Genomic DNA, 14308 nt, shown 5'->3' with positions numbered 1-14308 from the left:
TTTTTTGGAGAGAGTCAAAAATGGCAAATCATTTCCTGTTTTTATTTTTTTTATGTATTAAAATGCACTTATACTTGACAGTGTTGTTGTTATTACCTGACTGGCAGTCTGCGTGAAAAATACTTCACAATGGAAAATAATATTTTTTATTTTCAATATAGCATGCATTCACTTTATGTTCCCAAGAAGCACACAAACAGAAAAAGAACCTCATCAACAAGTGAGTGGTTTAAAGAGAGAATAATCAGGAGCAGGTCTAAAAATGATTACTGTTGAGACAAAAGATTGAGCGGCTGTGCCACAATGAAGAACAATGCCTTTGTAACATATCTGATTTTGTTTTGTATTTATATTTCACAGGAACTGTGAGGGCAGGAACATCCGCTACAGAACATGCAGCAACACAGTAAGTCAATGTTATGAGGCCCACCAGCAATCTGTGTCTGCAGAAGCAGATTTACACAGAATTGGAGTGCCTGTAGTTCATAAACAGACCTCTCATACCTTGCTTGTTCGTTCATTCGATATTTGGACTAATTGGTTGTTCGTCCTGTTACACACTCATGGCTCTGTGGATTAATCCCAGGTTACTCCAGAGGCACTTAACCTGCAATAAATTCATGTTTAAGCTTTGGACCAAAAAAAATAAAAAATGGTGGACCAATTCTCACTATTAGCTACACTAACTATTAACTAAGACTTTTGCCTCAATAAACTCCACATTTGCTGCTTATTAAAGATTAATAAGGTAGTTGTTAAGTGTAGGTGTTAGGTAGGATTAAGTGATCTAAAATATAGTCATGCAGAATAACGCATTAATATGTGCTTTGTAATACTAATAAACAGACAATATGCTAATAATATGCATGCTTATAAGCAACAATGTAATAGTGAAAATTGGTCTCTAAACTAAAGTGTTGCCAAAATCTTTTACTATTTACTTCATACTGCATACTATGCAGTGTATTTTAAAATATTTTTCCAAAATAGCATACAGAATACAATAGCATACACAGTGTGTTGTAAGCAGTTTTTAGTATAATACTATGCAATTTTGGCAAAAATATGCGATTATATTGGTGAACACTGTGAAATATATCAACAGAAACATTTCAAAGAGTATGGAGTCCCTAAGAGGTTATTGTGATGAAAATAATAATAATTGTATTTCAATGATTTGGCGTCTGCTTGTGTTCTCACAAAAGTATTGTGTGCACTCTCAGAAAAAAAAGTACAAAAGCTGTCACTGGGGTGATACCTTTTCAAAAGGCACACCTTTGTACCTAAAGAGTCCATATTGGTACCTTAAAGATACATATAAGTACCTAAAGTGTACATATTAGTATCTAAAAGGTACAAAATTGTCTCTTTTGAAAAGGTACCACCCCAGTGACAGCTCTTGTACCTTTTTCTTCCAACACTAAAGAAACCCTCCAATAAACCACAAAACATCTCAAAAACCGCGAGAAACATTGCATTCTTGCAATACATTTCCATTCTCTTGCAAAACTATTGTGTTCCCTCAAGAAACTTTTGTTCTTTTGCAAAATGAATGCATTCCCCAGAGAATCTTTATGTTCCCTCATAAAAGCACTGAAATATGGTTTTCCAACGCAAACAAATGTGACGTTTCTCTGGGAAAGCATCTCATGTCGTGTACATTTTGATGGTAGGAATGAGAAACTGGTCCTTACAACCAGTTTGAATAAAAAAAAATAAAAAAAAACTGGTGTGGAACCAAATGATTTTCATGAAATTCGATTCCATTAACCCCTCTTGATTTTTTACATTCTTTTACTGATGCAAGTGAAGTTCATTTTCTATTAGCGATGTCTGGTTTGTGATGTTGGAATTGTTATGGAATCAGAATTTTGCCCTGTGATTCAGTCAATAGTCCCCAACGACTTGACAGACTCATTTTGAGAGCTGTTAGATGCCCGTGTCCCTCAAGGAGCATTTGAATCAAAAGCTAGTGTTTTTCTACCAGTGAAGTGGTTTCATCTGGAATCACATTCCTCTTTCACCCACAATTCCAATCAGAGCCATCTGGGAAAGATTCCCATCATAACATTTATCCCATTTCCGTCAAAACAGTGAGAACAGATACTTGGTCTTCCCTGTCGGGTTTTATAATTGCTGTTGATGAGGTTCATTTTCGAATTGTTCTTTTTATTTCCATTACTGATCCTGACATTGAAGCCTTTGTGATTTGTAATCGCTCTATCGATGGAGATGCATCGCTGATGATCTTTGCACATGGGGGTTCTGAGCCGATCAAATGATTAAATGTGTTCAGAGTCCCGAGCTGCAGAGGAAGAATTGTGGTTTTCTTCAGTTCACAGGAGATGAAATAGGAAATATTGTTTTTCAAAACAGTTCAATTACACTGTCACCATTCGTTAATGCACCCAGTCATCTGCATAAGCTTTATGATGTTACACACATGATCACGATTTAATCTCGCTGAGTAGAAAATATTATTTCCAGTGACATTGTCAGGTCAGCTATTTTTGGGCCTATTAAATGTCAGAGTTTCTATATTATAGTCAAAGATTTTGCTGTGTAGTAACTGATTTTATGTAATCTGGATTACATAATCATATTACAAAAATTAAATACATGAAATTAGATTATAATACATTTTACAATACTCATAATGAGACTACAGTTACTTTTTATTGATTACACAATTACCTAAAAATGGCAGTAAATTATTAATAATTTACATTATTCTTCCTAACTCTTAATTGTCTTTTAAATCTTTCTGTTGCTTATATATGTTGGGAAAATCTTCCAGTTTGTGCATTCTTTAGTGAGTGTTTAAATTAGGGCTGTGCGATATGGACAAAAAAACCTATCACGATTTTTTGATCAATTATGCGATTTCGATTTTAATCACGATTTTGAGACACACAGACATGCTTTATATTCATAAATGCATTCAGTATGAATTTGAAACATATTTCCAAAAGAAAACCAGTGAGAGCTTTATCAAAAAGTTGTAACATGCCTCTAGAACAGACATAAGTCAAAATAATCACTAAGTAAAGATGTCAAACAAAATGTCTAGACATACGTCAAAAAAAAACAAAAAAAAAAAAAAAAAAAATAAAACACGTGTCCATTTTTTTTTTTTTTTTTTTTTGCCATGCATTGGTCATAGAGCTCATTGTAGCGGTGCCTCAGGTGCTGAAATATATTTATTGCCAAAGGTTCACACGTTTGCAGTGCGTATACAGTATGTGCATAAGCAGCAGAAACAGCACCTACATCGAGTTATTGTAACGCGAAAGCACATTAAAATAATGCGCGAGCGAGAATCTGTCCGCTCGCGCGCAGATTTCCTTTGCTCTGTCACAAAACCAGACACGCGTGCTCAGATACACGCTGCTCTCGTCCGGACGCGTCTCCTCTCACTCACTCACAACTCTCTCTATGCTCATGCGCTAGATATTCATTCTTTTCGCACCTTTCGAGTTCTAACCTTTTCTGTTCATCTTTAACCGCGTGCAGCGTGAACGTTCTGATCCATTAACATGGCCTCGGAAAAAATAATCATCACAGACAGAGTGTGTGAACCTGGGCATATGCCCAGTCTGTTCTGTTCTCGCGCTCCACTAGGTGCGCTTCATTCTGATTGGATTGGATAGCATACAGCGGGAGGTCGGGACCGCGGAAAATCGTGCTATAAAGCGATTTAGAAATCGCGCACGCTCAAATCGTGATTTTATTACGATTTCGATTAATCGCACAGCCCTAGTTTAAATTTAGAGTTTTTTGATGTTTAATTGTAATAAATAATTATTAGCGTTTCATCAATTTATGAACTCCCTGCTGTTCTTTCACAAACCCTGACAGTAATGTCACTAATGTTTAGTGCACTTCATGTTGTTGTTGTTATAATACATATTCCTTTTTTATTTAATTTTTTTTAGTATGGAACAAGATTATCCCATTCAAATCAATGTGATAAACAAGTTAAGTTAAAAGTAATGAAAAAACAATCAGATTATATTACCTAAAATGTGTAATGTAATTTTCATAGTGTAATTTTTATTCAGTAACGAACTGCATTTTGTAAGTAATCTACCCAAAGATATGAGAAATAATTGGTGGCTACCAAATTTTTCTTACCCATGTCTTTCTTCCAATCAGGACTGTCCTCCAGAGTCAGGTGACTTCAGATCTCAACAATGCTCCGCCCACAACGACATCAAGTACCAGGGACAAACCTATGAGTGGATACCTGTGACATACGATCCTATTTCACTCTGCGCACTCCGATGTCAAGCCCGGGGCAAAAGCCTGGTGGTGGAACTGGCGCCCAAAGTGTTGGACGGCACTCGGTGCAAAGCGGATTCTCTGGATATGTGCATCAGTGGGATTTGTCAGGTGAACGTCAATTAACTTAAGCTACATAAGCTCCCTTTGAGTTTGAAATATCAGTGCATTTTATATTATAAGAGTTTCCATAAGGGGTGCCTAACGAGCATTAGCTGGTTTCTAAACTGTTTATTTGGCGTAGAAATAGTTTTCACTCAGAAATTTTTTTTTTTTGTTTAGTTTTATTATTTAACAGTACCATTTAACTGAATAATAAAACTTCACAATAATAAATTATATTTATTATAATAAAATAAATAATTAAAATAAAATTTAAATGGTAATAAAATAAAATGTCACCATATTAATAAAAGGTTCATTTATTCTTATTAAAGCTGCAAAAGTTGAGTTGTTTTTTTCACAGCTTATTGCGTTTAACTCTTTTAAACATCAAACACATCCCAAGCTTTATTTTCTCATTCATGCATATTTCTATGTCAATAACTTTAAGCAATCCTGCACTTCATGGATATATTTACATTCCACGATATATACACTATTTAGCAAAACCTCTATCAATAGACACTTTATGTTGTCTCTAAGATATATATTGTCATACGGCCCAGTCCTACTCAGTTGTCTATTTAAGGTCTTTACTGCAATGACGAAGCACAATGACTTATCATTCCTGATTTGTTTTATGCAAAATCATGATCTTTGCTTGATACTGTACATATATAATCATTGTCTGATAGTATTGCAACTGTAATTAACAATGCTATAAGAGAAAGAAGAGCTTTTTTTCAGAACGTCCATTGTTTATAGGCTTGTTTTTGGCTGTTTTTCTACTTTGTTTCTGGCTTGAATTTGTGAAATATTGTAAAAACAATTAATTAATCAAATATTTGTCTAATGACAATGGGAGCTTACCAGGTGCACTTGAACGTAGTGTGAGATGGCAAAACTCCCAGAAAACCAAACGTTCTGTTAAAAACTGAAATCTGAAAATGTTATTTATACATAAGACTACTTGAGTGAGCATTTACAGCGCTTAAGTTAATACCTCTGTCCTTTAAAGTTCAGTCTAGGTTTGCTGATGAGGTGAAAAATGCTCTTTTGAAGCCAAGGCTACTCAGTATTTACGAGGAAGAATTCTTGACCTTTTTAGCCCTGTTCTGACATGCATTACAGGAATATTAGCACAGTGAGAATAAGCTTTACAGTTTTATCCAATTCTTTTCTTAATATATATGGATCAAGTCTCCATCCACTGAAGTTACCAAACCATCTGCTTCTGCCATAGTATCAGTCTTTTTTAATTGCGTGTCCAAAAGCTTAATGTTATTGTTTGGTGTTACTGATGCCAACAGGTTTTCCATCCTGGATATTTCTAACAGCGCAGCTCACATTTCCTAAAAAAAAAAACCTTGCAGCTAAAATGGAAAGATAATGAAATAATGACCATAAACATAGGAAAACTGTCTCTCTTTTTCAGTGTTACACATGTGGGGATTTGGGGTATATTTAGGTCATGATTCTGCCAGATTAACCTCAGTTCTGTGTCTGTGTGTGAACAAAAGAGAGAAAGTGGCCTGCATCCACAGAAAGACAGGGATTGAATTTCCATTTGACCATGGCTCTGCTTTAGGAAGTTAAAAACGCAGGATTTCCAAAAACAATTTCCAATTGCTTGGAAATGAACATTATTACTTGCATAGAGTTTATTTAGCACTAATTTTGCATTAATTTTGCAAATAGCTTTCCAGTGCACCTAGAGTTTGAATAACTTTGCATTTTTTTTAAGTTTCCTTGGCTGTGTTTGATATACTCATGTTGTTCTCTATTCCCATATGGAATGCAAAAATTAATATTCTGAAGGATGAAAAGGGGTTAATGCTATGAAGCCCTCAAAAAAAGACAAAAAACCATAAAAGTAGTCCATATGACTTGTTCACAATATTCAAGTCCTCAGAAGTCATTAGATTTTTGTGGACTGACTGGAACAAGTCATAATACACTTAAAATCTTTTTTGTGGTTCTGAATATATTCAAAAATGGTGCATAAAAGGCATGTTTTATCCATTTGCTCATGCACATTGTGTAACTGAACAAGATGTACAAATCTGAATATGTGGAAGTCTTAATAAGATTTGAGGGCAATATTTCAACCAAATTACAGTAAAAATGTATGTGTTCGTCTATTCCTTACACAATGATATCATATGACTTTGAAGGCTTTAAATATAGTGCACAAATCTTACTTTTATGGAAGTTTTCATTCATTTATCTAAAAAAAAACCCACCCACATCCATACTACTTTGACAAGGGCATCCATCACACACATTCAGCTAAACTTTGCTTTTCTGTTACACCAAAAACTGAAAGTCATACAGGTTTGGAACAACATGATGGTACGTACATGATGACAGAATTCTCATTTTTGGGTAAACTTTCTCAAAGATTTCTTCATGTTTTCCGTAGACGTGGACTCTGTCTTTTCCATTTGGCCCATAGCAAAGAAACACAACATACTCAAACCAAATCAGATACTATCATCAATATTCAATGCAGTACTGCACGGTAACTGAATTCAACAATGTTGATGAAACTTCTCTTGCATTGCACCGAATTTGACCTCAATCCCTGTGAGTGTTAGGTAAATTGGAGTAAATGATGCTTGTCTGTTTACTTGTGCTTGTTTACCAGAGCTACTGGGTAAAGTCACGCTGTTTGCTTTCTCTGGCTGCTTTCCCTTTTGCCCCTTTTGTATTTAAACTGGGCAGCTTTTCTGGTGTAGATGGCAGATTCCTAGCAGAATATCACTCTCCGAAGCACAGATTTCTGGGTAAATATTGAAGAACACTGGGAGGGAACTTTGGTGCAAGGGGTGTAAACTTCTGAAAAATGATTCTGCAACTTGCATGCTTTATATGTGTCAGACTCTGTCCCGTGTTTTGGTTGTGTTTTGTTCCCCATGTGCTCTGTGACCCAGTTTCTGTCTCCCGTGCTTTGATTTCATTCCAGGTGTTCCCCGTTTGTTTTGATTGAATCCAGGTGTGTCTAGTCGTTAGTGCCTTTTGTCTGTGTATTTAAAGTGTTCAGTTCCCTGTTTTTTGGGCTGGTATTGTTGATGTGAACTTCATGTGCTACATGTGATTCCCTGAAAGATAATTAAACTCCTTGGTTTTGTACTCCTGGTCTCTTCGTTCCTCGCTTCCGCACTGTAGCAGCCCGTGACAATATGCTGATTGTACATTAATTTTTATGATGCTTGTTAGAGCTTAAACATTGTAGTTTGGAGCCAGTTTCTCAATCCATGTCATTTTATGGCTAGTTTCTATTCTGTTCTGGAGGAAGCTTGATTTATTGGTTGAGGTCCTGCAGAAATCAGTTGCCTCTCAAAATAGTGTTTCAGCTGGAAGGATGAATCAGGAAAATGCTAATTTAAAATATTGTTGTTGATGAGTCTAATTTGGAGTCTAAAGTCATTTTGTTTATGTATTCCTGTAATCATGTGTCCTTTTCTTTCCCATTTTGCCTTTTTCTGAGTTATGCCTCTCTTATTTCCAACAGGAAGTTGGCTGTGACAGACAACTGGGAAGCAACGCTAAAGAGGACAACTGTGGCGTGTGCGCTGGCGATGGTTCCACTTGTCGACTGGTCCGAGGCCAGGCTCTGCCCCACGTGTCACCTGAAGAACGTAGGTACACGCATACATGACATTTATGCATTTAGCAGACACTTTTATCCAAAGTGCCTTACAGTGCATTCAGGCTAATGTTTTTTTTTTACTCCCATGTGTTCCCTGGGAATCGAAACCACAACCTTTTGCACTGCTAATGCAATGCTCTAGAAGAACACTATTCACAAGAACACTATTCATACATGAGCACATTCTCCTTTGTTGGTGCTACACTGATGGTTTTGTTTTTAGACCGTTGCTCTGTTTGTTGGAGCATCCCGAGCAGCCAGTCATAACTACATTGGATCATCCCAGGGCCGTAACCAGCATAGACAGTGAGGGGGACAAGTTTTAGGCTGGTGTCCCTCAGTGGTCTAACAGTGCTCATCAATGTCAAAATGATGACCAATCAAATCAAAGTAGGCGGAGTTTACTGTTCACAAGCAGAGCGTGAATTCCAGTGCAAAGCTTCATGTTTTAAGACTGAAAGAGAGTGGAGTAAGATGGAAGTAGTAAAAATATTTTTCTCAAATATGGCTTTTGATTTTTGGTTTTGGTATCATTTGTGTAATTTAATTCTTAACTGAATGTGAGGAGACAAGAAGTGTTTGGGGTGTTCAACGTATTAGGCATACACATAAGAGTGAATGTGTGATAGGGGTTGAATGACTTCTGTTTTTTTAAAGTCAACATTTATGTGATGAAAGTCGAAGTCGACTAGTCGCTGATGATGTCATTAATGAACAAATAAGTCTGGAGCCGTGTCAAACACCTTGTGCACAGCTGTGGCATATGAAACAGTGCTGCCCACATAGATATTGCTCCTATAACAGCTCATTTTTATCAGTTCTTGTCTTTGGGTCATTATATTTCTCAGATTTCTGCTCGTTCTAAATCCGATACAGATAAAGTAGCCCAGTAAAGATTAAATTCATATGAATGCATGTGAATTAATTCTACCTGGCAGCGTCTCTCTACTAGTAGGGAAGCTGTGGGGTTTAGTTAAGAAATATATGCTTAAACTTGAGTTTCTAAGCTATTTTATTGAGAAATCACAGAACAGTGACAATACATTTCCGCCCTGAATGATTCTGTGCTCGCGTGATGTAGGCACTACTGTCTGAAGCCCATGTGTGTGTGTTACAGAGCAGCAGCGCATTATATTAGAAATTAACTGCTCTGTACTAATAGCCGTTTTAAACGTGCATTATTCAGTTTCGAGCATCCAGTTATATAATTACACGTCTTGTGGAGCGCTTTCAGAGTCTGCATTTATTTGTCATTTCCTGTTTGGAAACAGAGCGTAAATGTGGAAGTCCTTCAGAGATTTCTTATACTGTTGCTCCCTCTACAGGACCAGCGACTAGTCGACGTCAAGCGTAAAGCGTCATGGCACAGCATTAAAGTCGATTAGTCTGTGCAACCCCTAATGTGTGCATATTTTGAAATATTTTCTAATTGTTAAAAATGATTACGTCCATACTAGAATTTGAGCATTTCCTTTACCATTCTAATAGATTCTGTCCCTTTATATTTTAAGGTTCAAGACATCATTATGGCCTTGGATCAACCCATGACATTTGGACTGGAATTGTTTATAAATATATTTAGAATTTAATTTTAAAGCATTTTTGATTTGTGGAAAGTCTAATTGTGTATACAATTGTATACATTCAAGCAAAAGCCTGCATATATTAGTTCTGTGAAACAAAGCAAAACCGATGTTACTCACCTATCGAGAAGAAACAAAGCAACCTCAGCATCCGATCGCAGGCCTTCCCGGTCCTTGAGTTCTTTTTAGCGCTGGAAAGCTGATCTGATATTTACAAGGTTCCTACTTTTTGCCTTATCATAAGCCGCCTTTTGTTTTGCAGATGTTTTCCTTTTGTTTTTTATCCGCCATCTCTATCTTTGTCACTCTGCTAATGTCCATCCTGTGCACGGAGTGCTCTCTCTCGTCCCCATCATGAGTAGACACGCCCCTTACTGCTGATTGGCAAAAAATATATACAGTAAACCCCACCTACAAAATAAACTAAAATAAATAATTTTAAAAAAAAAAAAAATACATCCACCACCAAAAAATTAATCAGACTACTCTCCCCCCTTCTTAAATCTAAATCCATTTTTTTTTTTTTTTTTTTTAAATCGCTGTATCAAATCAAATAATACTCAAGATTCAGAAACTCTCTAAAGCCATGAACTCTTATGTGTTTTAAGCAGTCTTACCTTCCCTGTGGTCTTCAGTTAGTGCAAGCATTGGCAGATTTATTTGCCTGCTTAATTTATGTGAATGCCAGCAGACGGATTGTTTGCATTCTGGGACTGAAGATAGTTATTGATTCCCTTTAAAGCGTGTGAGGGAATCTCAGCCCAGTTGTGAGAAATAACACTCATTATGCTGTGGCTCTTGCTTGTAAATGGCTAGTTGTCATCTATTTAAGATTACCCAAATACTCAGTTTGTGTTTCTGTCTGCTGGGCAAGTATTGGACTTCTAGGCAGGACGCCATTGCTGAAATCATGTCTGTTTAAAAATATCAAATACTAAAACTGTTTTATGTAACAACCACACCCTAAATTAAGACTGCTCACTTTTAGTTGTGTACACGGTAGGGCTGAATGTTGCCTTTAAACATTCCAGCCTAAGGAACACAAGGTTATTTCTGTGGCACTTTGTTCTCGCCTTGAGTTTTATGTTGGTTTTGGGAAGATCTTGCAGTGTATTGTGTTTGGTGGCTGCTGAAGATTTTTTTTCCTCATCCAAAAATTCCTTTGTCTTACAGCAAAATACTCCAATGAATTTGATTACGGTGTCGTTCCAAAGCCTAGTTGGCTGCATAAGCAGCATTTTAAAGATTCATAAGCGCACTTCCCACACAAAAGCTTTTCCAAAGTTTAGGAAGCGTGGCTATACAGCCTTCTAAAATACCTTTGGAAACATCACATGTGCAAAAATGCATTGCGATGACCCCATCCAAGATGGAAGACCAGGACAAGTTAATTATAAATATACACTGCCTTTCAAAGGTTTAGCGTTGGTAAGATTTTCTTAGTCTTATGGTCACCATAAAAAAAAAATTTCTTGATAAAAATACGGTGAAAACAGTAAAATTGTAAAATATTATTACAATTTAAAACAGCTGATTTCTATTTGAATACATTTTAAAATTTTATTTATTCCTATGATGCAATGCTGAATTTTCCGCACCCATTATTCCATTTTTCAGAGTCACATGATCCTTCAGAAATCATTTTAATATATGGTTTTCCTATTATTGTCAGTGTTAAAAACAGTTACGCTGCTTAATATTTTTGTGGACGTTATGATACTTTTTTTTTTGTATATTTAGGTGAATGAATAAAATTATAATAAAATAAAATTAGAAATGTCTTTTATTGTAATTTAATGGATACTTGCTGAGTGAAATAAATATATATATATATATATATATATATATATATATATATATATATATATATATATATATATATATATATATATATATATATATATATATATATATAAAAAATATTCCTTCAAAATTGTTTCATTATAAAGATTCTCACAATTTACACAACATAAAACAAATTCTATGGAATCAACTGTGTGTTAGGTCATAATTTGTTCCAACTCTGTTTTGTTTCAGTTGATGTTTCCTTAGAAAGTGTCTCACAATGTAGGCAGCAGAAAACAAGACGGCTCTCTATGTTTTGGAGCAGAGCCTGAGCGACTGGAACTCTTCTCCTAACCAAAGCGTTTTTCACACAATCATGCTATTCATTTTCAAAGTCTGTTAAACGAAAAATGAGGAAACTCGATCCAAACAAGTTATGCATTCTTTAATAAAAGCCGTCTCACTAATAATTCACATGCGTGGCACTGACATGTAGGCTTCTCATAAGCCGTCATGAGGTCTCCAGATGGAAGTCTGGTGATTGGATAGGTCATTCCCCAAAACACCTCAATCCGGTCTGGATGACGGTCAGGATTCCAGAGCGTCACATGGATCTGTTAATATTAAAATGCAGTAAAACTGCTAATGAGCCTCTGGCTCGTATAATTCATTTATTTTACTCTGCAGTGACTCGTTTCTGCATTTTTGAAAGGACATTGAAAGAAACACAGATGCATTATGGGAGCGTTTTTGTGATTTTAATTTTTCTTGTGGGTCGATGCATCTTTGTGGAGCAGTTAGTCACATTAGATTTCTTTTTTTCCCCCTTCGTTACAAACAAATTTGAACTCACACTTGCATGGTTGGGTTATTTTTAAAGCGAGGGCAATTACGTCTTGGGTATTTTTTATTGGTAAATATGAAACGCAGCATTGTTTGAGCATTTTTTGCCCTGTTTACAACTGACTGGTGTCTGAAACTTTATTTCATTATAGCAATAAATTCCAAAAGTAAATATTTTGGGGCACCCATGACGTTGGCTCATTTCCAACCCCTATAATTGCTGGATGCAGTGAGCAGTTGCTGATTCAAGGGAAAAGCACCTCTTTTCCTGCATTAATTCCTGCTAATGCAATAAACTGCATTAACACTTTGCGTCTACACAAACCACACACTTTATATTCAAGCCCAAAGTTCCTCAGTTAAAGAAGTTATTATGGAAGCTACTTTGAATGCTGCAGCTTGCCAAGCTACAAGCTAAGGGTGTTTGCTGTCAAAACCAAGAGCACTTTTTGCCCTCAGGGCTTTTAACTTAAAGATCACTTAACACTCTCACTAGTTTATTTAATGGTCCAAGGGCTGCCATATGTATGTACTGAAAATGTGTGTATATACATCAGGAATTACTGAAGAAAATTATAAAAACATAATTCGTGTATTTGTGTGTGTGTGTGTGTATGCATTTTTGTGTATATTCTTCAGAAGTTCATGGACATGTATGTTGAATATGTATGTTGTTTAATAGCCTTCTGTGGTTAAAATGACAGTGATGCTAATTACATTTTACATTTTTGGAATAGAATGCCTTCTTGTGGCTAATTTCATAGCTAGCATGTTATGAATTTAGCAAAACACGTGGCCTAGTGGTTAATGCGTACAGTATTTTAATAGAAAATTCCTTACATAATTTAAGACGTTGTGTCAATTGAAAAAAAAAAAAAAAAATTAATGCACTTATGTACTTAATTAAATAATGTTCACACTGTTTGCATGCATTTTTATAAAATTACATCTTGATTGGAAATGAAGCGCAATAAAAAAAACTGTGAGTGATATTTACATTGATTTTTAGTTGTTTTCTATACACGTGTCTCATACTGTATTTCATATCAAGTGTGCACTTAAAAAAATCTTTAGAAAAATGGATAATATCCTGGCAGAAAATTACCAGTACATTTACTTCAACCCTAAAATGCTACAGAATGCAATGCATCATTAAAAATATGGGTTAAACGTGTAAAAAATAAATAAATAAATGAATAAAATAGAATTAGTTTGGTTATTAAATTCATACCTTTCTTTATTATGTATGTTCATATTTTTAAGAACATGAGACGCCTTTATCTCCCTTGAGCAAGACACTAACTTGCAAAATGCACAAAAAAAAGAATTCTGTCGTAATTTACTCATTTTTGCATTGTTCCAAACCAGTTACGAAAATATATGTCTGAAGATCCTCCAAAAATCCTCATTTAAAAACATGAGGGCGAGTAAATAATGACAGAATTTTTATATTTGGGAAAACTATTTCTTCGCTTCAGGGGATTATGCTTGTAATAAGTCTCTTTGTGTAAGAAATCTAAATAAAGAATAAAAAAGTAATAAAGATACAGCGTAACTGGAGAGATTTCCTGTATTCCTCCCCATTCTCTCCATTACCCTCGTTCCGCTTGCTTTTACAGAACACTCTCAATCCAACTATAACTGAAAGCACTCAGGCTGCGCTCTGTTGTGGTTTTCTGTTTACTGAGCTGGAAATTGGTGGGTTTTCTTTTTTCAGCAGTACACTGGGAAGCCACAAGTGTTTTTTTATGGAGAGAGGTTGAATACATTAAGCGTGTTGCTCTGTGTGTGTGTGTGTGTGTGTGTGTGTGTGTGTGTGTGTGTGTGTGTGTGTGTGTGTGTTTTGCAACTCATTTACTCTGAAATGTAATGACTGTATTTATGTGCACTTCCATATCTCATATCATCTGTGGATATTGACATGAACTGTGAGGGATGCTGTACTTCTGATCTGTGTTCAGTGTAAAACACTGCATTGCGTGTTGAATTTAGTGAGTGACCTGCCAGTTATCACCTAGGAAATAAGTACAGTTGTTTTTTAGATTTTTGTATCATAATTTCA

The 14308-nt window shown here is 35.7% G+C and overlaps 1 protein-coding gene across 4 annotated transcripts in view; it reads left to right on the top strand.

Annotated features, from left to right (window-relative positions):
• The window catches only part of adamtsl3 (ADAMTS-like 3), a 156704-nt gene that overhangs the window by 87004 nt on the left and 55392 nt on the right, over positions 1–14308 (top strand). For 3 of the 4 annotated variants that reach the window (XM_042759487.1, XM_042759486.1, XM_042759489.1), the window contains exons 5-7: positions 361–406; positions 4156–4392; positions 7898–8024. In XM_042759487.1, coding sequence (XP_042615421.1) covers positions 361–406; positions 4156–4392; positions 7898–8024 — 410 coding nt within the window. Of the gene's footprint in view, positions 1–360; positions 407–4155; positions 4393–7427; positions 7575–7897; positions 8025–14308 lie in introns of those variants that run through there. The other variant, XM_042759488.1, reaches the window with a different exon arrangement.

This window comes from Cyprinus carpio, chromosome A7 (genome assembly GCF_018340385.1).
Source record: "Cyprinus carpio isolate SPL01 chromosome A7, ASM1834038v1, whole genome shotgun sequence".
In the NCBI taxonomy this organism is placed as follows: domain Eukaryota; kingdom Metazoa; phylum Chordata; class Actinopteri; order Cypriniformes; family Cyprinidae; genus Cyprinus; species Cyprinus carpio.
Note: the sequence above shows the minus strand (reverse complement) of the source record. Positions and strands in the feature narration are given on the sequence as shown.